The sequence below is a fragment of the Microcebus murinus genome, chromosome 14 (assembly GCF_040939455.1).
Source record: "Microcebus murinus isolate Inina chromosome 14, M.murinus_Inina_mat1.0, whole genome shotgun sequence".
NCBI lineage: Eukaryota > Metazoa > Chordata > Mammalia > Primates > Cheirogaleidae > Microcebus > Microcebus murinus.
In genome coordinates, this window is record NC_134117.1 from 78,042,910 (window position 1) to 78,070,196 (window position 27,287).

At 37.5% G+C, this 27,287-nt stretch overlaps 1 protein-coding gene across 6 annotated transcripts in view; it reads right to left on the bottom strand.

The window, feature by feature from the left end:
* Positions 1–27,287, bottom strand: part of LOC105860097 (mitogen-activated protein kinase 8) — a 134,766-nt gene that overhangs the window by 17,335 nt on the left and 90,144 nt on the right. For all 6 annotated transcript variants that reach the window (XM_012744556.3, XM_076010317.1, XM_012744555.3 and 3 more), the window contains 3 exons: positions 25,395–25,524; positions 20,210–20,268; positions 19,979–20,117 (listed from right to left, as the gene is read on the bottom strand). In XM_012744556.3, the coding sequence (XP_012600010.1) occupies positions 19,979–20,117; positions 20,210–20,268; positions 25,395–25,524 (328 nt within the window). The remainder of the gene's footprint in view (positions 1–19,978; positions 20,118–20,209; positions 20,269–25,394; positions 25,525–27,287) is intronic.

A 27,287-nucleotide genomic window follows, 5' to 3' on the forward strand; every position in this document is an offset into this window, starting at 1 on the left:
GGTCAAACAGAGAAAAGAGATTTGGAAAGGCATCTCAAAGCTCACATAAGAACTATTACAGTAAAAGAAAGAGCCATAAATTAGCATTCATTTGCAGAATAAATTATCAGTATTTTAAAAGTCTGATTTTAAAATCACAATTATTAATAGTTTTATATAGATATTACAGATCAACAATGGGCCATTCTGTCAATCCTAGCAAATGGTATTTGACCTTTCAGATGGGCAGACATTCAGTTCTAAAGGACCAGAACTGTCGTTATCAGTTTTTCTACTCCTGATATCCCACCTGAAATCACACGAATTTGCTCATACATTTTTTTCCACCTGTAGAGGTAGGACACCATTGACCTGGTGCCACTAATCTACAAAATTACCAGCTGTTGATATTATTAAATCATTTTTTGTGAAAGACTTTCACCTGACCTCAAACCTTAAGGAATTCTATACTATGCCCATTAAAACAAAGGCAGCAGCAGGAACACTCATGGCTTCATATTTTACATACTTTGTCTGTTACCTTTGATGAATCCTACTGTAAATGGAAGGACCAAAGAAGAAAGAAAGCAATTTTTCACAACACAAATACAATGCATTACCTGTACTGATGTGCAGTACATATATCAAACACCAGTAGTTAATACAAAAGGGGGGAAAAAAGATGACTAGAAAGACAAAGATTACTTTTATAATGTCTACATTCAGATCAGCATGTATGTTGTCTTTAACATATTTTGATAGGTAATCATGGGTGGGTTTAGTAAATATGTAATCTAGGCTGGGCGCAGTAGCTCATGACTGTACTAGCACTCTGGGAAACTGACGTGTGAGGATCGCTTGAGGCCAGGAGTTTAAGACCAGCCTGAGCAAGAAAAAGATCACTGTCTCTACAAAAAATAGAAAAGTTAACTGGGTGTAGTGCTATAATGTCTGTAATCCCAGCTACTCTGGAGGCTAAGGCAAGAGAATCCCTTGAGCCTAGGAGTTTGAGGTTACAGTGAGCTATGATGATGCCACTGCACTTTAGCCCTGGCGACAGAGTGAGATTCTGTCTCAAAAAAAAAAATGGGAAGATACATAATCTAATGGCTTTATGAAATTAAATATACCAACATATCAATGGACTTAGTGAAACATAAGATAAAAATTTCATTACTGCTATTCTGTAAACTAATGCTGCTAATATTTCTAAAATACAGTATCTCAGCAAAGTAACACTGCCTGTAAAAGAATATTACAACCTTTGAATAAATATTAAATATTAAAATAAATATTATTACTTTAATGTCTATTGTGATGGTTGAACACTACTGGAACTTTATACCAGTGCATTCTAGTCTAGAAGTAAAATTGCAACCTTAAATACTTTATTTTGGAACTATTAAGAGCAAAACACAATTATATTTTAGAAAAAGATATGTTTTGTTAAGGAAAACAAATTGTCAAAAAAAAATGACTCCAGGAATATTAAATGAAATCCATCTTTGTATATCAGTATGCACCTTTCTACAAATGTTAGTTATACTGCTAACTACAAGAAGAATAATTTGGAATTTATATGGATTTGTGGCAGAGGCAGTGGAACTAACCCAACATATTCCATTTTTCTTCTTCAGATTTTCCCAGACTCCTCAGCCAGGCAAGGTCACGGGAGTAGTTCTAGTTAATGGTCTCTTCCCCTGCTTTGGTGATTAGGAATGTCCCACACAGCAGGCCATCTGGCAGCCTGGGTTGTTGAGCATCTATATAGAGCAGAGTCCCCACCCTCACCATGACCTGTGCCAGACATCCAGTATGGGAAATAAACCCTAGTCATGTTAAGCCACTGAGAGTTCAAGGTTTATTTGTTACCTCAGCATAGATGAGTCTATTCTGACTAACACTGAAACTGGTGCCAGGAACGGGATGTTACTACTCTAAAAACACAAGATCATGACTTAGCAGTTAAGCAGCAGGGAAAACTAACATCAAAGGTTGGAAAGGTGATCTAGGTTATATAGTAGCAAAACATTTCATGAATCTGGCACCTGCACAGCACTTGCATAATGAACCTGACACTCTAGGACAGGGTTGGTAATTAAGGCTTGCCTGCTTCGGTAAAGAAAGTTTTATTGGAACACAGTGACACTCACAATTCAATTACATACTGTCCACAACTGTGTTTGTGTTACAATGGCAGAGTCTAGTAGCTATGACAAAGACTATTGTCTGCAAAGCCTAAAACATTTACTACATGGCTTTTACAGAAAAAGTTTGCTGACCCCTACTCCAGAAAAAGAGACTGGAAGGCAAATCTTAAATAGGTTATGTTGGTGGCTATTAGCTGCATTTGAAAGAATTGGCAACCTTTAAAAGTAGAAATAAATGGAAACAGAGTCTAGAATTTTAGGGCCTTTCCATTTTGGAAAAGCTAAATGCAACTAGATCTCTCCGAAAAGGTATGGCAGAGTGGTCAGCAAATATCCCTGCCCACCCCAGAAGGTGTCCTCACCCTGTTGATCAGCTCAGTCACGTGACTTATTTCAGCTAATGCATGTGGGGGAATGTGCTTGATTTAGCATGGCTTTCACTCATCTACCTTGTGCCATGAGAAAAGGATGTGTCTGGGAAGTACTCTTTCAGCTTGAATGCTGAAACCAAACATGAAACAAGCCTGAACCTGACCCATGATCTGGAGCAGTGCCACATAGCCAACGGTGCAGAGCCATGAGCAAACAATAAATGTTGTTTTAAGCCACTGATATCTTGAGTTGGTTTTTATGCATCATTTTCACATAACAATTTTGAAAGTCTTTAAGGAAAAAATAGCTATAGAATCAATTGATGAAATTGTCTCAGTCTGCCAATAGAAGCCAGAAAGCTTAAAGATAGACTCAAGACAGCCTCAGTTAAGTCAAGAATATAGGACCTGTGAATTAACAAAGATGCTTTGAAAAGAATTATAATCAAAATGATAAGAAACCATTTAAGTTTCTGAGAGAGCTAGATAACTCTTAGATCTATGACCATTCTGTACTTAAAAACAGTGGTTTTCAATTCACAGCATCTTTGCCCCCAGGGAATATTTGGCAATGTCAAAGAGATATTTTCAGTTATCCCAACTGAGGAGTACTACTGGCATCTAGTGGGCAGAGGCCAGGAATGCTGCTTAACACCCTACAATGAACAGGACAGACCCTGAAAAGAATTATTTGGTCCAAAATGTCAATAGTGGTGCAGTTGAAAACAACTACTTTAGAAAGATCCTTGGGCCCCAATCTTTTACAGGTGGTAAGCAGGCTGAGAAAGGTGAAGAGCCCTCAAGGAGAATATATTTCTTCAATAGCCACTTCAGATATATTCAAGGAGGATAACAGAAAACGAAGACTCTCCCACGGGGTGGAGCCAGCTATCACAGAGAACACAGGACAGATATTACAGAGATCAGAGTCAGGGCCTAATGGAGGAATATTCCCCACCTACCTGCAGGGCAAGGGACACGCACAATATCTGCCCAGTAGAAATTCAATCACAGCTAACCAACAACTATATTTTTCAGTTTTCCAAATGGAAACTGTTTATTGTGGTAACTCTGGCCCTTTTAGCCACTCTATCTAAGGTATTTGAGGGGGATGTAATGGGGGTAGACAGATAATTTGGTCATTCCAGTTCCTAATTCCTAGACCAAAAGGAGCAATGTCTGAATTTGACATGGACATTTACTGTCCACATTACTTGGAGTTAAATGCCTTGATGAAATAGGACTTTGGGCTATCTCCTTTAAGGAGGTATGGAATAAAGGTAGCAAAGTAATGTTGACAGCCAGAGGGCAGACTGTGGCACAGACTGGTGCTCACCACCATTCTGAAGTCTGTTCTGACATTTCTCAGCTCCTCTACAATTACATAAGTCCTATGGCTGGCTAGCTCTGCCAATGGACTCCAAGCAGAAGTGATGTGTGTCCCTTCCAGGCCGAAGCTCAGAAGAGCCAGTCATCAAGCTTTCTCCTCCCCTGACAAAGTGACCAGGAACCATCTAGATGATGGAGCCTCATTTAGCTTTGGTCTCTGAGTGACTATGTGGAATCCCACCTCCAACCCTGACTTGCAATGAACCTAAGGAATGAAAGGTCAGGTGATTTTACCAAGTAAGGGCTCTCAGACCAGCAGAGGTACTAGCCAAGGGTGAGGTAAATCCAGAATGAGTAGTAGAGCAGAGAGATGAGCATCAACTGTGGCCTCAAGACCAGCAGCAAAAATGGAGGCTGTAGTTTACCTCATTAAACTTCTCAGAAGTTGCTCTAGGAAAAGACAACAAAAATCTGGGAGAAGCAGTTTCTAGAACTTACTATACAAAGAAAGAAGGAACAAGTGGCATGGCAGCTCCCTGGTTCAGACCTGAGGCACTCACTCTTCCAGCAGCTGCTACCACTCCCAGCCACAGGCTTCAGCAAATCTCCCCAGGAACAGCCCTCAGGTCATGCTGCTCCTCAGCATAAAGGGCTGGTTGAGTCACCAGCTGAGGCCCTTGTAGTGATTACATCCATTTCAATTTCTCCCTCTGTCCATTTTTACTTCCTTTATTCCCTCATAGATGTTGATCCTGAAGGAACCCTCCTGTAAACTTCTTACATGCTTATCTCCACCCTAGAGTTTGTCTCTCACATAGCCCACCCCAAGATAAAGAAAGTATATTCTTCATAATAGGTATCAGAACCCACTATGTCTCTTATTAGCTCAACTTTATTAAGAAATTTTCTGTGGCTGTGCTTCATTTTTGCCACTTTATCTGTTGACACTAAAGGAGTGTTAGAATCTCCCAATACTATGATGTTTTGTGCTGTTACTCTACTTTATGTGTAAAGTTTCGTGATAGTTCTCTCTCCTAATTGGATTACACCCTTCATCTTTGTAAAGTGACTCTCCATCCCCAGGAAGGAACGCTTCCTTCGTGGCCCCACCATATTCAATTTTACATCACTGAAAGGAGTTACTCTTGTTTTTCTCATGTTTGCATTTCTGTTGTTCAGCTTTTTTGTGGGTATCAGACTCTGATTTTTTTTTTTTTTTTTTTTACTAAGGGACTAATCCCATTAACACATTATGTTATATATTGGTCTTCTGTGATTTCATATTTCTTTTTTATGCTTCTTGCTGTTTCCATTTTTTTTATCTTCTACCATTTGGTTTGTTTTTCTAGTCTACCTGTCTATTATCCCCATTAATCTGGAAGCCTTCCATAAGGAAGATTTTACTTTACTATAATCAAATGAACTTTCATGGTGGTGAATTAATGTCCTTGTCTAAGGACTCAGGAAACAAACCAATCAACTAAAACCAAAAGTTTAATTCATTTGCTCTACTTCACATAGTATATGAGTATGGGCTCAGGAAGATAAAATACAATCCCATTTAAAGAGATTTCTATTAGGTTGTTTAAAGACTACAGTAGAGGAGCTGTCTATGCAATATACAAAGGAATTCACTTAGAATAATTAAGGATAAGCCTAAATAGCTCAGATACATAATTATCTTATACCTTGAACATAAATCTATGTATTTATTTTGTTATGAATAAGGTTATGAATAAGGTGGCTCAGATAGGATATAAAATTCCACTGAATTATATAATTTAAAAAAATTCCTCTCAAATTAGACACAGTGATTTAAAAAAAAAAGCTATAATTAAAACTAAAATACAAAAACATACATCCACAGAGAAAATTTTATGATGTTCATGTCAGCATTACTCATAACAGCCAAAATATGGTAACAACCTATATGCCCATCAAGTGATGAATGGATAAACAAAATGCAGTACAGACATTACAGTGCAATATTATTTGGCAATAAAGAGAAATGAAGCACTGATACATGATGCATACATGAATGAATCTTGAAAATATTATGTTAGGTAAAAGCAGCCAACCAGAAAAAACCACATATTACATAATTCCATTTAAACAAAATGTCCTGAATAGGCAAATATGGAGACAAAACATAGATTAGTGGCTGTCTAGGGCTGGAGGTGAAGGGGACAGGGAAAAATGGGAAGTGATAGCTAATGGGTTTGGAGTTTCTTTTAGGAGGACAAAGTGGTATAAAATTATTAAGTATGAAATGTCCGATTTCCTTAAGTTAGATAGTTGGTATCTCTGACATTTCACTTTGACACTTCTTGTTTTATTTGTATTGTGAAGATACATCCTCATTCTTTCAAATGCACAGTTTGGCTAGTGATTATCTTTCAAAAAATTTTAAAGCAATTTTTGTGAAACCATGGATAAGTCAAAAATTTGAATTATTTTCAAATATGAGTTTCATCATGGAACCAATGCAGTAAAGGCAGCTCAAAATACCAACAAAGTGTTTGTAAAGGATGTCGCTAATGAACACATAGTACATGAATGGTTTGAGAAGTTCTGTTCTGGTAATTTTAAGCTTGAAAATGAGCCATGTGGCGAACCTGAGACCAACACAGATGATGATGATGAGCTGAGAGCTGTAGTGGAAGCGAATCCGTCTCAACCTGCATGTGAATTAGCAGCAAGGTTTGACATTACTGTTCCAACAATATTGGACCATTTGAAACAAATCAGCAAGGTCAAGAAGCTAGATAGATGGGTTCCACATGAATTAAATGAGCATCAGAAGAGAAATCATCTCAAAGTTTGCCATTCTTTGCTGTCATGACATAAAGGCAAACCGTTTCTACACCATATTGTTACATGTGATGAATAATGGATTATTTTGACAACTGCAAGTGTTCAGCACAATGCTTGGATAAAGATGAAGTGCCAAAACACAATCCAAAACTGAATACTCATCAGAGAAAGCTAATGGTGTCAGTTTGGGGATCCAGCGCTGGTATTATCCACTATGGATTCATGAAATCTGGTCAACCAATTACAGCAGATGTCTACTGTAACATACTGGACGAAATGATGAAGATGCTTGCCAATTAAGCAGCCAAGATTGGTCAACAGAGACAGGCCAATCCTCTTGGCAAGACAATGTTCAACCGCATGTTGCACAAATACTGCTCAAACTACAAAGGCTGAACTTGGAAACTGTCGTGCACTGTATTCATCAGACCTTGCACCAACTGACTACCACTTCATCCAGGCTTTGGACCACTTCTTCTAGGGAAAAATATTCAATTCTCAACAAGCTGTGGAAAACGCCCTCCCTGATTTCATCACCACTCACACTCCAGGCTTCTTCAATGCTGGCATAAACAAGCTACCATTAAGATAGTAAAACTGAGGGGTGGAGCAAGATGGCGGGCGAATAACACCGCCAGACAGAGTATCTCTGCAGAAAAGACAGATTCTAGCAGAAATTAGAGGACAGAAGCAAGAAGACGAGCATACAGCTGACAAGGGCCGGAAGGAGTACCTGAGACCCCGGGGGACTCCACAGGAGGAGGCTACGGAGGAGAACTGGAGGCTGAGACCACCGGAGCAGCCCGGAGACCAGCGGCAAGGGTAGGTGGATTTTCTGTTTCCCCTCCCCTCCATTTGGGACTGCTGGTGGGCTCCCCAGCGGATGGAGAGACCTGCGGACATCAGCCCAGAGACCGCCGCCGCCAGCCAGCGGTGAGCCTGTAGCAGACGTGGCACCAGGTTCCCAACTTCCTCCGGGCACCTCCGTGTGCACAGACCCGAGCCGCGCGGCAGGCGCCATATTGCCTCGTCCTCCCCTCCGCTGACCCTACCCGCGGCTGCCCAGAGAGACAATACAGCCACCAGCCAGAGGCACCTCCAGGGAACAGGACCTTCCCTTTTGGGACCCTACAGCTGACTCAGGGGAACTCAGACTGTGAGCTCCCTACCCACCCGCCCTCTCAGGTGCTGCTGGCAGGGTGTTCCCAGGAGAACAGTGCCGATTCAGAGGATGAGAGACATAGACTCAACTTTGGCTCCCTGTGGGTGAATTCGGACTGGAAATCCTCTCCCTGGTGGGGATACAGTTTGAACCCTGGGACCCAGAGGTCGGACCTGCAGACCAGATCCCCTGCACCGAGGGCTAGCATTGCCTGGGGCACAGAAGGGTTGTACGTGAACAGCCTACTGAGGTGTGTGTGCCTCCAGGGAGGGATCGGCGTCCTAGAGGGCAACCCTCCTCCCAGGAGGAGGCTGTGCGCCCAACCCAGGTGGCGTTCCTGTGCAGGGAACCTCCCCGCCAACATCACAGTCCCGGGAGGCCTGGTGGCTTGTGGTCTGGCCTGCTGGCAGAGGCCCAGGAGTAGCTGCGGAGTTGGGGAGGGTGGAAAGAAGCGAGGCCCCTCCAGACTGCGGGTCTCAGACAGCCCCACCCCCACACCGAGACTTTTTGGCTGAGCGGGACCATTCCAGCCCCGCCCTGACAGCTTTCCCTGGAAGCACAGAACAGAACTTTGACCCCTGCTAATGGCCTGAGGGCAGGCTTACCCAACCCAGCTCCACCCAGAACAAGAGCTGATAACAGGACACAAAATCAACAGCATAGCCTGTTCCTCCAAGCAAACGCCACCTACTGACAGGGACAGAATCTTGCACAGCCTTTCCACGTCACCCACTGACTCAATATATAGGAAGTGGTCCAATTTCACCCACAGACACCACCTAACGCCTCAGAAACTAAACAAGGTGTGTGAATACCCAAACAATAACTTAAGGAAAGAAACAACAACTGATCGACATGGGAAGAAATCAGCGAAAGAACTTAGGAAATATGAAGAACCAAACGGAAAACACACCCCCAAAGAGGAGCACCAGCCCCCTGGAAATGTACACCAACCAAAATCAGGCAACCAATATGACAGACGAGGAATTTCGTATGTGGATCATAAGAACACTCACTGAGCTGCAACAACAACTCAATAACCAACACAAAGAAACCACAAAAAGCCTCCAGGATATGGAAAAAGAAACAGGCACAATGAAGAAAAGTGTAACCGAACTCCTGGAAATGAAGAATCAATTCAAGGAACTACAAAATACAGTGGAAAGTCACAAGAACAGGGTAGATCAAACAGAAGAAAGAGCTTGAAGATAACACCCTCCAATTAAATAAACCAGTCACAGAAATAGAGCAGAGAAAAGAGCAAAGCCTACAAGAGCTGTGGGATTATGTGAAGAAACCTAATGTGAGGCTGATAGGGTTACCAGAAGGGGAAGAAGACAACACTCAAGGGTTGGATAAGCTGTTTGAAGATGTAATAGAGGAAAATTTCCCAGGCCTTGCTCAAAATCTTGATATACAAGTTCAAGAAGCTCAGAGGACCCCTGGGAGATTCAATGAAAACAGGAAGACATCACGACATGCAGTCCATCAGACTGACCAAAGTATCAACTAAAGAGGCCCTTCTAAGAGCTGTAAGAAAAAAGAAGCAAGTAACATACAAGAGAAAGCCAATTCAAATTACATCAGACTTCTCTAATGAGACTTTACAAGCAAGGAGAGACTGGGGCCCCATTCTCACTCTTTTGAAACAAAACAATGCCCAGCCTAGAATATTATTCCCTGCAAAACTAAGCTTCACATTTGAAGGAGAAATAAAAACATTCTCAGACAATGGCCTTTATCAAAAAATCTCCAAACTATAAATGCTGGCGTGGTTGCGGAGAGAGAGGAACACTCCTACACTGCTGGTGGGACTGCAAACTAGTTCAACCTCTGTGGAAAGCAATATGGAGATACCTTAAAGCGATACAAGTGAATCTACCATTTGATCCAGCAATCCCATTGCTGGGCATCTACCCAAATGATCCAGTGACACTCTACAAAAAAGACACCTGCACTCGAATGTTTATAGCAGCACAATTCATAATTGCAAGGCTGTGGAAACAGCCCAAGTGCCCATCAATCCAAGAATAGATTAATAAAATGTGGTATATGTATACCATGGAGTACTATTCAGCTCTAAGAAACAATGGCACATCTTATATTTTCCTGGTTAGAGCTGGAACCCATACTACTAAGTGAAGTATCCCAAGATTGGAAAAACAAGCACCAGATATATTCTCCAGCAAACTGGTATTAACTGAGTAGCACCTAAGTGGACACATAGGTGCTACAGTAATAGGGTATTGGGGAGTTAGGAGGGGGGAGGGGGGCGGGTATATACATACATAATGAGTGAGATGTGCACCATCTGGGGGATGGTCATGATGGAGACTCAGACTTTTGGGGGGAGGGGGGGAAATGGGCATTTATTGAAACCTTAAAATCTGTACCCCCATAATATGCAAAAATAAAAAAAAAATTAAAAAAAAAAACAAAAAAAACATTCTCAGACAAGCAAAGACTCAGAGAATTCACCAAGACAAGACCAGCCCTACAAGAAGTACTTAAAACAGCGTTATGCACAGAACATCATAATAATAACCCACGAATATAAAAACAACCAAATCCCAAAGATATTAAAGGCCAGATATTACAACGGCTCAAGACAGAAATCATAGCAACAACATCCAACCCAACAGAATGATCAGTAATCTACCTTACCTATCAGTTCTCTCAATAAATGTAAATGGCTTAAACTCTTCACTCAAGAGACATAGGCTGCCTGAATGGATAAGAAAATACAGGCCAAGTATATGCTGTCTTCAGGAAGCACATCTAACCTGCAAGGATGCATATAGACTAAAAATAAAAGGGTGGAGATCAATATTCCAAGCAAATAGAAGCCAAAAGAAGGCTGATGTGGCAGTTCTAATTTAAGATGATTTAGTTTTTAAACCAACAAAAGTAGTAAAAGACAAAGAGGGTCATTATATAATGGTGAAGGGCACAGTTCAACAAGAAGAGATAACAATTTTAAATATATATGCACCCAAGTTAGGTGCACCCAGATTCATAAAGCAAACCTTACTGGAGCTAAACAAATGGATTAATAGCAACTCCATAATCACCGGAGATTTCAACACCGCACTGACGGCACGAAACAGATCCTCCAAACAGAAAATTAATAAAGAAATAATGGACTTAAACAAAACTCTAGAACAATTGGGTCTGACAGACATCTACAGAACATTCTACCCAAAATCCACTGAATATACGTTTTTCTCATCAGCTCACGGGACATTCTCTAAGATTGACCATATCCTAGGACACAAAGAAAATCTCAAGAAATTTAAAAAGATAGAAATCATACCATGTACCTTCTCAGATCACAGTGGAATAAAACTAGAAATTAACCCTAACAGAAACTCACATTTCTACACAAAAACGTGGAAATTAAACAACCTCCTACTAAATGATTACTCCATAAATGAAGAAATCAAGACGGAAATAAAAAAATTCTATGAAGAAAACGACAATGAAGAGACAAGTTATCAACTCCTCTGGGACACAGCTAAAGCAGTTCTGAGAGGAAAGTTTATCTCCATAAATGCCTATAACCAAAAGACAAGAAGATCACAAATAAACAATCTAGTGAAACGACTCAAAGAGCTGGAAAAAGAAGAGCAGACCAGCCCCAAACCCAGCAGAAGAACTGAAATCAACAAGATCAAATCAGAACTAAACGAAATTGAAAACAAGGAAGCAATTCAGGAGATTAATAAAACAAAAAGTTGGTTCTTTGAAAAAATAAACAAAATTGACACACCATTGGCTAAGCTAACGAAAAGCAGAAAAGAGAAATCTCTAATAAGCTCCATCAGGAACAAAAAAGGAGATATCACAACTGATCCCAAAGAGATACAAGATACAATTTATGAATACTACAAAAATCTTTATGCACACAAACTGGAAAATGTGGAGGAAATGGACAAATTTCTAGAAACACACAGCCTCTCTAGGCTCAACCAGGAAGAAATAGATTCCCTGAACAGACCAATCTCAATAGCTGAAATAGAAACAGCAATTAAAAATCTCCCTAAAAAGAAAAGTCCCAGTCCAGATGACTTCACACCCGAATTTTACCACACTTACAAAGAAGAACTAGTACCTATCTTGCAGAAACTATTCCACAACATTGAGAAGAACGGAAACCTCCCCGACACCTTTTATGAAGCGAATATTACTCTGATACCAAAACCAGGAAAGGATGCAACAAAAAAAGAAAACTACGGACCAATATCCCTAATGAATATAGATGCAAAAATTTTGAACAAAATCTTAGCTAACCGAATTCAGACACTTATCAAAAAAATAATCCACCACGACCAAGTGGGCTTCATCCCAGGGATGCAGGATTGGTTCAACATACGTAAATCTATAAATGCAATTCACCACATAAACAGAAGCAAAAACAAAGACCACATGATTCTTTCAATCGATGCAGAAAAAGCTTTTGACAAAATTCAACACCCTTTCATGATACGAACACTTAAGAAAATAGGCATAGAAAGGACATACCTAAAATTGATACAAGCCATATATGACAGACCCATAGCCAATATCATACTGAATGGGGAAAAATTGAAATCATTCTCACTTAGAACTGGAACCAGACAAGGCTGCCCACTATCTCCACTTCTGTTCAACATAGTGCTGGAAGTCTTGGCTACAGCAATCAGACAGGAAAATGGAATCAAAGGTATCCAAATAGGGGCAGAAGAGATCAAACTTTCACTGTTTGCTGATGATATGATATTGTATCTAGAAAACCCCAAAGATTCAACCAAGAAACTCCTGGAACTGATCAATGAATTTAGTAAAGTCTCAGGATACAAAATCAATACACAGAAATCAGAGGCATTCATATACGCCAACAACAATCTAATTGAGAACCAAATCAAACACTCAATTCCCTTCACAATAGCAACAAAGAAATTAAAGTACCTAGGAATATACTTAACCAAGGACGTAAAAGACCTCTACAGGGAGAACTATGAAACACTGAGGAAGGAAATAGCAGAGGATGTAAACAGATGGAAATCCATACCATGCTCGTGGATCAGCAGACTCAATATCATCAAAATGTCTATACTACCCAAACTGATCTACAGATTCAATGCAATACCTATTAAAATCTCATCAGCATTCTTCACAGATATAGAAAAAATAATTTTACGCTTCGTATGGAACCAAAGAAGACCCCGAATATCAAGAGCAATTCTAGGCAACAAAAACAAAATGGGAGGCATTAATATGCCAGATATCAAACTATACTACAAAGCTGTAGTAATTAAATCAATATGGTATTGGCACAAAAATAGGAATATTGACCAGTGGAACAGATGCGAGAATCCTGATATAAAACCATCCTCATATAGCCATCTAATCTTTGACAAAGCAGACAAAAACATACGCTGGGGAAAGAATCCCTTTTCAATAAATGGTGCGGGGAAAACTGGATAGCCACCTGTAGAAGGCTAAAACAGGACCCACACCTTTCACCTCTCACAAAAACCAACTCACGCTGGATAACAGACTTAAACCGAAGGTATGAAACTATTAGAACTCTAGAGGAAAAAGTTGGAAACACTCTCCTAGACATCGGCCTGGGCAAAGAGTTTATGAAGAAGCCCCCAAAGGCAATCACAGCAGCAACAAAAATAAATAAATGGGACATGATCAAACTACAAAGCTTCTGCACAGCCAAAGAAATAGTCATGAAAGTAAACAGACAACCTACAGAATGGGAGAAAATTTTTGCATCCTATGCATCCGATAAGATACTGATAACTAGAATATACTTAGAACTCAAGAAAATCAGGAAGAAAAAATCAAATAACCCCATTAAAAAGTGGGCAAAGGACTTGAACAGAAACTTTTCTAAAGAAGACAGAAGAATGGCCAACAAACATATGAAAAAATGCTCAACATCTCTAATCATCAGGGAAATGCAAATCAAAACCACAATGAGATATCACTTAACCCCAGTGAGAATGGCCTTTATCAAAAAATCTCCAAACTATAAATGCTGGCGTGGTTGCGGAGAGAGAGGAACACTCCTACACTGCTGGTGGGACTGCAAACTAGTTCAACCTCTGTGGAAAGCAATATGGAGATACCTTAAAGCGATACAAGTGAATCTACCATTTGATCCAGCAATCCCATTGCTGGGCATCTACCCAAATGATCCAGTGACACTCTACAAAAAAGACACCTGCACTCGAATGTTTATAGCAGCACAATTCATAATTGCAAGGCTGTGGAAACAGCCCAAGTGCCCATCAATCCAAGAATAGATTAATAAAATGTGGTATATGTATACCATGGAGTACTATTCAGCTCTAAGAAACAATGGTGATATAGCACATCTTATATTTTCCTGGTTAGAGCTGGAACCCATACTACTAAGTGAAGTATCCCAAGATTGGAAAAACAAGCACCAGATATATTCTCCAGCAAACTGGTATTAACTGAGTAGCACCTAAGTGGACACATAGGTGCTACAGTAATAGGGTATTGGGGAGGTGGGAGGGGGGAGGGGGGCGGGTATATACATACATAATGAGTGAGATGTGCACCATCTGGGGGATGGTCATGATGGAGACTCAGACTTTTGGGGGGAGGGGGGAAATGGGCATTTATTGAAACCTTAAAATCTGTACCCCCATAATATGCCAAAAAAAAAATATAGTAAAACTGTGTCCATAGCTTACGCGTATACTTTGATTAATTGTTCTGCTTCTTGTTTAGGATATAATAAACTAAACTTTTGATTTGAAATCGGACATTTCATATTTAATGCCCAAATGGATTGTGGTGATGGGTGTACAATCTTTGAATATAATAAACACTGAATTGTAAACTTTAAGTGAGTAAATTGTATGGTATACGAATTGTATCTCAAAAAAGCTGTTTAAAAATCTAGAATGCAAAAATTATAAAATATTTCTGTATATGTATATAGAAAACACAATGCTGGTGAATATTCAAGTTTATATGTTGGTAATGACAGCAGCTTATTTTTTATACTGCTTCATTTCAGAGCAAAAATAAACTTTATACTATTCCATGTAAATCAACGAAATATAATTGTCCAAGAACATGATGAGAGGCAGTGACATCAGACAAAATGACTCCAGAGAAGCACAGAAAACAGAGCAAAAAACATCAGAATAAAGTCTTTCAGAATTCTAGAAAATATTCAAAGGTTCACAGCAACCAAGTAAACTCAGAATCAAGAAAAAGGTAACTTAAAAAAATAGGAAACTACCTCATACCAATTAGGAAGATTACTATCTATCAGAAAAACAGAAAAGTGTAGGCGGGAATAAGGAGTAATCAGAATCCTTGTGTACTGCTGGTGGGAATATAAAATAGTAGAGTAGGTGGGGAAAACAGTGTGGCAGTTCCTCAAAAAGTTAAAAAATTACCATATGATCCAGCAGTTCTACTTCTGGCTACACACTCAGTGAACTGAAAGCAGGGTCTCAAAGAGATGCGTGTAGTCTCAAAGAGGCATCTGAACGATCATTTTAAAAGCAACATTCTTCACAATAGCTAAAATGAGGAAGCAATCCAAGTGTGCACTGATGAATAGATAAGCAAAGTATGGTGTATAAAATAATGGAATATTATTCAGCCTAAAAAAGGAATTCGGACATATGTTACAAAGGCAGTGCCCGACCCCCTGGCTGTGGACCAGTATCGGTCCTTAGCCTGTTAGGAACTGGGCCACACGGCAGGAGGTGAGTGGAAAGTGAGTGAGCAAAGCTTCATCTGTATTTACAGCTGCTCCTCATTGCTCACATCACTGCCTGAGCTCCACCTCCTGCCATATCAATGGTGGCATTAGGCTCTGCATTATGGTCAGTTGTATAATTATTTCATTATATATTACAATGTAATAATAATAAAGTACACAATAAATGTAATGCACTTAAATCATCCCCAAACTATCCCCCTACTCCCCAGGCCCCATTCCTGGTCTATGGAAAAACTGTCTTCCATGAAACTGGTCCCTGGTGCCAAAAAGGTTGGGGAACACTGTATTATTAATACAACATAGATACACCTTGAGCACATTATTCTAACTGAAATAAGCCAGTCACAAAAAGGCAAATATTGCATGATTCCATTTAAATGAAATACTTAGAGTAGTCAAAATAATATAGACAGAAAATAGAATGAAGGTTGCCCGGAGTTGCAGGGATGGAGGTGAGGGGTTATTATTTAATGGATATAGAGTATTTTTTACAAAATAAAAAAAATTCTGGAGATGGAAGGTGGTGATGGTTGTACAACATTATAAATGTATTTAATACCATGGAACTGTATACTTAATGGTTAAGATGGTAGAATTTTATGTTATATGTATATTATTTTACTACAATAAAAAAAATTGGGAAAAAAAGGAAATATTTTTGGTGTTTTAAGTAGTTCTTGCTTCACCCGCCTTTCCCTGGCTTAGAAAATTCACAAATTTGTGGAAGTTAACACACTTCTAAACAACCAATAAATCAAAGAACAAATCAAAGGAAAATTAGAAAATAATTTGAGACAAAATGAAAATGAAAACACAACATACCAAAATTTAGGGAATGCTGAGAAAGCAGAGCTCAGAGGCTAATTTCATAGCTGCAGATGCCTATATTAAAAAAAGATTGCAAATCAACAAACCAATATTCCATATTAAGAAAACAGAAAGAGATTTAAAAAAGAAAAAAAGAAAAGGGGAATAGTAAACTAACCCCAAAGCAAGAAGATGGAGGGAAAAAATAAAGATCAAAACGTAGATTAACAAAATAGAGAATTAAAAAAACAGAGAAAATCAACAAAACCCAAAGTCACTTCTTTGAAAACATCAACAAAAACTGACCAACATTTAGCTAGACTTACTAGGACAATAAGAAAGAAGATAAAAATAACTAAAATCAGAAACGAAAGTGGGACTATAACCACTTACTTTACAGCAGTAAAAGGATTATAAGAGAATACTATGAACAATTATACACCAACAAATTAGATCAGGGTCCTCAAACTTTTTAAACAGGGGGCCAGTTCACTGTCCCTCAGACCGTTGGAGGGCTGGACTATAGTTTTAAAAAAACTATGAACAAGTTCCTATGCACACTGCACATATTTTTATTTTGAAGTAAAAAAACAAACAGGCAAAAACACCTGCATGTGGCCCGTGGGCCATAGTTTGAGAATGCCTGAATTAGATAAACTAGATGAAATGGACAAGTTCCTAGAAAGACACAAAATTATCAAAACGGAATTAAGAAACAGAAAATTTGAACAGACCTATACTATAATAAGCAAAGAAAGTAAAGCAATAATCAGAAATCTCCCCAAAAAGAAAAGTCCAGTACCAGATGGCTTCAATGGCAAAATCTACCAGTAATTTCTATACAAATTAACACCAATCCTTCTTAACATTTTCCAAAAAACAGGAAAAAAATATTTCCAAACGTTTTCTGAAGCCAGCATTACCTGATACCAAAGCCAGACTAACACATCATAAAAAAAAACTACATATCAATATTATTTATGAACACAGATGCCAAAATTCTCAACAAAAAGCAAATCAACCCCAAAAGCATATTCAAAGGTTATATATCATGACTAAATATGATTTATCCCAGAAATGGAAGGATATGTCAACATATAAAAATCAATGATACCACATGAATTTAATCCATTAAAAAACTTAGAGCTAATATATTTAGCAAAGTTGCAGGATAACTCAACATACCAAATCAGTTGTATTTCTATATACTAGCAATGAACAATCTGAAAAGGAAATAACACAGTTCCATTTATTCCATGTATAATAACTTCCAAAAGAATATAATTTAGGAATAAACTAAGAAGGTAAAAGACTTATACACAGAAAACTACACAACATTGCTGAAATTAGTTAAATAAGACCCATGTAATATACTAAATTGTATCCCCCCTCTAATTCATATACTGAAGCCCCAAACCCCAATGTGACTATATTTGGAGATAGGGCCCTTATAAAAGGTAATCTAGGTTAAAATGAGGTCATAAGAGTGGGGTCTTGTTCCAACAGAAATGGTGTCTTTATAAGAAGAGAGAGACTCCAGAACTCTCTCTCCACACATGCGGAGCAAAGGCCACGTGAGGACACAGCAAGAAGGTGGCTGTCCGCAAGCAGGAAAAGAGGCCTCAGCAGAAATCACATTTGCTGGCAACTTGATCATGGACATCTAGACCACAGAACCATGAGAAAATAAATTTCTGTTGTTTAAGCCACCCCATCTGTGGTATTTTGTTATGGCAGTCTAAGCAGACTAATACAACCTAAGAAAATGGAAAGACATCCTGCATTTATGAACTGGAATACTAAATACTGTTAAGATGGCAAAACTTCCAAAGTACTCTACAGATTTAATGAGATCCTTATTAGAATTCCAATGGCCTTTTCTATAGAAATAGAAAAGCTGACCTTCCAATTCATACAGAATCACAAGGGGCCCAAAGTAGTCAAAACAGTACTGAAAAAGAACAAGGTTGGAGAATTCATACTTCCCCACTTTAACTTACTACAAAGCTATAGTGATCAAAATAATGTAGTACTTTGTATATGGACAAACACACCGATCAATGAACTAGAACTAAGAGTCCAGAAAGAAAACCATACGTCTATGGCCAACTGATTTTCCACAAGGGTGTCAAAACCATTCAATGGGGAAAGCACAGTTTCTTTAACAAATAATGCCAGGACCATTGGATTTCTACATAAAAAAGAATGAAGTTGGACCCTTACCTCAAACCATATTAAAAAATTAACTCAAAATTAATCAAAGACCTATATGTAACAGCTGAAACTATGAAACTCTTAGAAGAAAACATAAGGCTAAATCTTCATGACCTGGGATTTGACAATGGATTCTTACATATGACACCAAAAGCATAAGCAACAAAAGGAAAACATTGATTGATAAACTACAGTTCATGAAAATTAAAAACTTCTGTGCATTAAAGGATATCATCAACAAAATGAAAAGACAAGCTACAGAAAAGGAGAACATATTTACAAATCATATATCTGATAAGGGTATAGTACATGGAATATATAAAGAAATCCTATACCTTCAACAAAAAAAAAGACAACACAATGAAAAAATGGACAAAAGGCTTGACTACACATTTCTCCAAAAAAGGTATACATATGGCCAACAAGCACATGAAAAGATTCTCAATATCATTAGTCATCAGGGAAATGCAAATCAAAATCACAAGCAAATACCACTTCATAACCACTAGGATGGCTAGAATCAAAGTCCAATAATATGTATCGACGAGGATGCAGAGAAACTGGAACTTCATAAGCTGTACTAATGAGAATGTAAAATGGTTCGGCCACTGTGTAAAACAATTTGATGGTCCCTCAAAAAGTTAACTATAGAGTTACCATATGACCCAGCAATTCCACTGCAAGGTGTATACCCAGAAGGAGTGAAAACAGATATTCGAACACGAATTTTCACAGCAGAACTATCCATAATAGCTGAAAGGTAGAAATAATCCAAATGCCCTATCAATGGATAAATGGACAAACAAAATGTAGTATATAATATTATTCAGTCATAAAAAGGAGAACTATTGATACATGCTACAATATGGATAAACCTTGAAAACATGCTAAGTAAAAGAAGCCAGACACAAAAGGTCACATATTGTACAATTCTCTTTTTAAAACTTAATTATTATTACTTTTTAAGAATATAGCTCAAGTGTCTATCTTGAATAGGTAGCAGGAAACATACAAAGCTGTCCACCAAGTTCTGAGACAAAAGGCCCATTTCAACCTCTTAGCCTCTCCTAGCAAACTGGTACCTGAGGCAAAGAGCTGGGGCTCCCAGTGGCTCTTGTCCAGCTAGTCATGAGATCCCATTTATAATGAAATATCCAGAACAGGCAAATCAATAGACAGAGAAGGTAGATTAGTATGATGTCAGGGTCTAGGGAATGTGGGGTTTTCTTTTGGGGTGATGAAAGTATTTTAGAATTTAATAGAGGCAGTAGTTGTACAACCCTGTGAATGTACTAAACACCACTGAATTGTACATTTTAAAATGGTTAATTTTGTTACATGAATTTCATCTCAATGATAAGAATACAATGATGGTTTTTCTACTAACCCGATGAATAATCCCAGCAGAGTGAAGGTGCTTGATTCCACATAGCATCTGATAGAGAAGGTAGGACATTCTCTCATGATCCAGCTCCATCTGAATCACTTGGCAAAGATTTGCATCCATGAGCTCCATGACTATGTAACTTCATGCATAAAAAAAGACGACAGCTAAAGTGTACAGCAACAATCTAAGAAAAACGTACTAGTATAGCAAACTTTTAATTACCACACTTACACATCTTGAAATTCTTCTAGGGATTTCTGTGGTGTGAAAACATTCAAAAGGCCAATTATCTGTAGTAAAAAGCAAACAGAAAAATTAGAAACTGCTTCCTAATCACTTGGGAACTACAGATACATGGGTTAAAAACAAAATCCACCATTAGTTTAAAATCTTTCAAATTTTATGTTCTAAGCTCAAGTAAATAAATATATTTATATTTAATATATATTTAGGAGTTATCCACATAGAGATGTTTGGACAAAAAGACATATAAAGACATAAGATATATAAAAGATATATTAAATATCTTTTAGTGTATATACTAAAACTTTAATATATAGGAGCTGGAGGGAAGAGGGAAGGGAGGACTAAAAAGGTGGGGACATAGAGGACCTTTAACCCATTCCATTTGTGAACAGTCAACCATCAAGCACTTACAGTATAAAAACCTCTACATAATTTGTCAGAAAATTTTAAATACCTACTACCAGCTCCTATCCAATTCAATAGCTCTATATAATCTTAGCCCTTTTCCTTCCCTTGTTTTTCATAATACTGCACTTGCCTGGATTTTTTCATTCCCAGTCTATCTCACTGGCTCATCCACAGGCATACCCTCTTTCCCATCACTGCCTTTCATCCTTCCTTTTCTCTATCTGGACCCTTTCCCTGACTGGTATTAACTATTTCTTTTTCTCCAAACATCTTTATGTGGATAACTCCTAAATATATTTTAATATTAAAAGTCTTTGCTTAGCTGATGCATTTCAGATACACACTGCCATTTTACATGGACATCTAACAAATACAAAATTGAATTCATTTTCATTCCTACCAAACTCCCTTACTTTTCCAATATGCCCTCTCTTTTTTGCAAAAGAGGCTCAAGAGTGATTTTTGACTCCTTTTTTCGTATCTGCACCATAATAAATATTCAAAAGAATGCTGTCCATTCTACTATCAGTCTGAATTTCAACCTCATTTTTTCCATTCTCTCTACTGCTACTATATAGGGTGAGGATTCTAACGTCTCATACAGACTGTTCATGCTACAATTACTTCTAACACTAGTGTTACAGACTGAATGTTGTGTCTACCCAAAATTTCTAGGTTGAAGCTCTAGCCTATAATGTTATAGTAATTGAAGATGGGGCCTTTGGGAGGTAATTAGGATTAGATGAGGTCATGAGGGTAGGGCCCTCATAATGCGATTAGTGGCCTTATAGGAGGAAGAGTGCTCACATACTCTCTTTCTTTCGTACTCTCTCCCTGTCTCTCTCTCCCCTTCCTTCTCCCACTCTGCTCCCATCTCTCTCTCTCTCTCCCTCCCTCCCTCCCTCCTCCCATGTGCATGCACTGAAGTTGACCACTGAAGTTGACCACAGGCAGGTTAGGAGTGGGCCCTCACCAAGAATTGAATTGGCCTGCATCTTGATCTTAGACTTCCTAGGCTTCAAAACTGTGAGAAACAAATCTCTGTTGTTTAAGTCACCCAGTCTACAGTATTTTGTTATAGTAGCCTGAGCTGACTAAGACAATTAGGGACCCTAACAATGGTTTTTCTGAAAATCCAGCTACCATTTTACTGCCTAAAATATGGTAAAAAGAAAGATCTGATCTTATTACTTACCTCTTCAAAAACTTAAAACCAACAAATAAATTCCAAAATGCCCTAGCAGTATATTCATATCCCTCTATGTAGCACATTGACTGATTTTATCTCCTGCTAAGTCCTCTATTAAACATCATGCTTTAGCCATACTAAATGGCTCTCGATGCCTTTAAACATACTACTGCCTATGCTTTTCATTTACCTACTAAACTTAATTATCTTCAAGAGGGACCTCTATTTGTACAGTCTTACAACTCTTAGTCCTTGACAGAGTTGATTTCTCTCTACTTTGTCCCCAGTTATCTTCTAATGCTATTATGGCATTCAACATAGTGTAGTTTTAGTCTCGTTTTCACAACAACCTTATTCCTACTACAAAATCCTTATTAGAAAGAACTATGTTTTTTTCACTTTTATAGTCCAGTACATAGCAAGGTACCCAATACACATTTTAAAATGTTTGCTGGCAATTGTACTTAGGGATGGGAATGTTTTTCTGGACATAAACATGAGTGCAGAATCTATGTTATTCCTGTAAGAATCAAGCCTTGCTTATAGAAGGCATTCAAATATTTTAGTGAATAAATTCAGAAAAATGATATTCAGACCAGAAAAGATAAAAAAAATTTATTTAAGATAGGATAAGTAACAACAATAAAATTGCTTTAAATAAATTCAAGTCTCCCAACCAGATGTAATGCACATGTGGAGAGCTGGACAAGTAGTAAAACTATTCTCATTAGTATCTGGGAAATCCCAGAGTAGAAGAGAGTGTTTAAGATGAAAGGCATCTAGAGACAGAAAGATTAGCAGTTGTTTAGAGCTAAGGGAGGTAGGAGGTAGGGGAATGACAGCTAAAGGATATAGGATTTCCTTTTGAGGTGATAAAAATGTTCTAAAACTGTGATAATGGTCCCACATATCTGTGACTATTCTAAAAATCACTAAATTATATACTCTAAATGGGTGAATTGTACGGTATGTGAATTTTATCTCAATAAAGCTATTATAAAAAAAGATTAAAGCAGACAGCTACCCTTTTTCCAAAAAGGGGAATAAAAGAAATAATATAAATTACAGACTAAACAGCCAAGCAAAAGTCAAGTACTGTGATTAGCGGGTAGTATATGACTGCTTGGAAAGAAGTAACAATTACCAGGAACAGGTTAAAATTCATTGAGAAACATTGTTTCCTTCTGTCAGAGAAACGCAACCAGATATAGTATATGAAGATTTCAAAAAGGCATTTTTGACAATGTCTCTAATGACAACATCCATGTGAATGACATGATGGACTGGGGAGGGCTGAATAATTGTGACAGTTAGACATGTAGTTTTTACAATATACACAAAGACTGCTGATGAATCAATCCATCTATTACGAAGACGTTCTGAGAAAAACTGGAAAGTGAAGCCAACAAATGAAAAATTAGAACAAAGAAGAAAAGAGCAATCTCTAACAGTTTAGGGAGAATAAACAAATTTCACCTTTGAAATTTAATAGGGAGAAATAGAATGCACCATGCTTAACTCTTCAAAACCAAAAGAAAAAAAAAAGCTGGGCAAGATGTGACCTGTTAACAGGCCTGTAACAAAGAAGAACTTGCTTAGACAGTAAGAGTCACATGGTGACATGATTTCCAAAGAGGGTCATAACGTGCACAAGTTAAGAGGAGATGACATGCCTCAGCTCCTCTCAGAGGATTCAATCAGACATGCAGTACTGTGTGCTAGGTGATTTTTCAAAGTACGTTCAGAGATAATTGACCAAGTTGAAACAGAAAGTCAAAACCATCTATGAAAAAAGTGGGAAAAACCAGAGATGTTTAGACCAATGAAGAGATGATCTGTACAGAGGATAAAACTGTTTAACATGGCAATACAATATACAAACATACATCCATCCATCCTAGAGTGGAAAAATTCAGTTAACCATTCTTGGTTTTCCCATATTTAGCCTTACATTCATTCACTGAACAAATACGTTCTAAGCACCTGCTGTGTCCAGCACTCTTCTGGGTGCTGAGGGCACTGCCTGGATGAATCTGTGTCACTCCTGCTACAGGGCTAATCACAAACAACGTGCTTCTCCATGTTCCATTTAGTTGATGGAACCACCTTTCTTTGCAGTCACCCAGGCTTGGGAGGTAGGAATAACTGGAATCCTTCCCAAAGAAAAAACTAAGGAATGTTACCACAGCCATAGTCATGAAACTCAATTCACAGGCTACAAAACTACAAGGATCACCAGCAAAACTGTGATGAGCAACATGTCTACCTCCCACCTGGAACAAGAATAGCTACCACAATTTCTTCCCTGTCACTGACTTACTTTAACCTCTGTCTTTGGGCCTTTTTTTTATGCCATTCTTCCTCTCCGGAAGGCCCTCATCCTTCAATCCCATCTAGAGTCAGCCTAGATCTAAGCCTTCCAAAAGTCTTCCCTGTTCAAAGCTCACACAAATCATCTCTCTTTTGAGATCTCAGCACTTACGGTTCACCCACCATCATTTGATAAATAGCTACTGCTCTGTGGTGTTTGTTATTGAACTCTTTATAAACTTGTTTTGTCTTCAAAACAACACTATAAGCTCCCCTAGTAAAAGGAGCCTAATACTTAACTTCCATGAATTTCTTCCCTTAGTGATGAACCTAATAACTCCAGAAGCTTGCACATACTTAGCTCTTAAAATGTGGTAATCTGTATTATCTGCCATCAAAATACTGAACTCATTATATTTTTTAAACTCTTTTGGACAAATACCACAAAATGTCTCCAGTCAGATGCTTTCAGTTTAGAACTACATAAAGCTATCCCTTACACCACTCACTCCTAGTCTATTTCCTCTCAGCTTAGAGAAATCATTCCATTAAGATAATCATAAAAGTGCCAATAAACTTAATGTAAGTTAAAAAAATATATAACTGTTTATTCTCAAAATGAATAAAAGTTGTATGTTTAAGTCTTTATAATCATTAGAAAATGGAATTAAAAATGTTTTCCTAATTCCCTTTAACCATTTTCACAAAATATCTACTAAACTGCTTTATCTTCAACATAAAATGATCAGTGAATATTGCCATCACTCAAAGAGGTGGGAGTGGGGTATGGAGAAGTGATTTGAATTATATATTCAATATGATTAAAGTTCCAGTGTCAAAGCACACTGGGAACAATTTCATACCTGTGCTAAGGCTACAGTTTTCTGAAATATCAGCCTGACAGAGAACAAAAAGCAGAAGATGAGGTCATGCCTGAATAAAGTTCTTCTACAACACTTCTCTCTTCAAAACTCCTTTTGTAAATTAAAATGTCAGGTAATTACACAATCTAAATTTCAAAAGCCATTTTTCTCTTGATATAATTTAATAAAGTTGAGAAAAAATTCATCCTGTGTATACAGACATACACACACACACACATACATATACATACACACATATACATATATATATCCCTTTTAAATATTTCAATACAGAAAAACAATTTAAATCCCCTAATATTTAAAAAGTCTTTGATATTCATATACTTATGACTAAACCTTGATTTCATCTATAATTAAGAAATCTAAAATATTCACTTACATTTTTGTGATTAACACATTTCATAAGTACTAGCTCTCTGTAGGCCCGCTTAGCATGGGTTTGATTCTGAAATGGCCGGCTTAGTTTCTTGATTGCAACATTTCTCTCAAGAATGGCATCATAAGCAGCACTGTAATAAGAAATTCAAAAACAAAAACTTAAGCCAAAATCTTTAAAACTGAATTCATGAAAAACTCATGCAGATTCCTTTCTCCAAAGACAAATACAACTGAATCATTTTCCAGTCTATGATGCTCAACATGTGCCTTCTATACCTATTACAGTGTATTCCAACAATGTAAAACAACCATATTTCTTAAAATGCTCATGAATCCAAAGAGACAATGGATTGTGATGATAGAGACCCTGCCTGTTCATTGTGGTGCCTTGAAGATCCACCTAGCAACAGTGGGCATTCAATGCAAAACACATTACTTCCTTTGGACACAACACAACACATACAGAAGAGGAAAGTACATACAGAGGTATGTATACAAAAGATTATTTTATAATTTTAAAAAAGCCTTTAAATTTTTTTTTTCGGAGGAGAAACTAAAAATCAAAATGTTTATAAATATAAATGCTAGATATCAGCACATCAGAAGCTGCTTCGTAACAGGCACATACATCATACTCATTACTCTTCATATTTTCCTCTACCCTATGACACTGACCATATAACACAGGCCAGAGAAACTGAAGCACAAATAAGGTGAAGCATGCATAAGGTGAAGTGTCTTTAAATTACAGAATTTTATTATTAAAAGACCTTAAAAATCACTTGGACTCACCACTACCTAATATAGGGCCAGCAGTTTAATTATTTTCCCAAGGTTAGTGAGAAAGTTAAAAGCAAAGATGAGACTAGAAGACTAAGACGTGAGGCCATGCTTTTTATATCAGACCACCAAACATACTAAAAAGACTATCCCTGTTTATGTAATATTTGGAAAGATAGCTCACTACTGATTAATATTATTTTCTTACATGACTGAAAACTTGAATTTATTTTGTAGCTATATCATGATATCATTATATCAAATATTGTGTAGCTGTAATAGGTATCAAGAAATTGGTACTGCATAAATGGATACATCTACACATTCTATATATACCATAACTACTGCCTATATACATATATACATACCAAAACATATATATTATAATCCTTGCTTTAAAAATACCGTATTTACAAACATGTCTTGCCCAAATTAAAAAACATTTTAGAGAGCATACAAAATTATTAGAAGTTTTGACTATATTCAACAGGTTTTATTTTTAACCATTAAATTCATTTCTATTAACTTTTTATCTGCCAAATCAAGTTTGCATATTTCAAACTCAAAGTTCAAAAGTATCTGAGAAGATTCCACTATTTTGCATCCAAGGAAATTTATAATTCTTAAATGTGCACAAATCAAAAAACTCTGGGGATTTAGAGGCCTCAATCCAGACCCAATAAACCTTACTATCTATGGTTGGGGCCGAAAATAATGCATTTTTTTAAAAATTAAGCTCTTCAGTTGGTTCTGATAGTAATGCAACAACTTTTAAAATATTTGTGCTTAATATTTGTCTATTTCATAATAATATTTTATGGAAATTATTACTTTAAGCAAAATTTGAAGATATTTATTCCTTAGGATAAGGGTTTGTTAAGAGGACTGGGTCCCTCCTGAAGTTTTTTTTTTTAAATTCTGGTATATGAATTTCAAAGTGCACTTATCTGAGGATAAGTGAAGGTACAGAATCATTAATATATTTTTAAACACTATTAGGTAGTTTATAAAATATAAAAATATAATCCTCACAATAACTCTATAAAGTATGTGAGAAAACACGTTTAGAACTGTTAATTTACTAAGAGTCACAAAGTTAGCAAATCATGGAGCT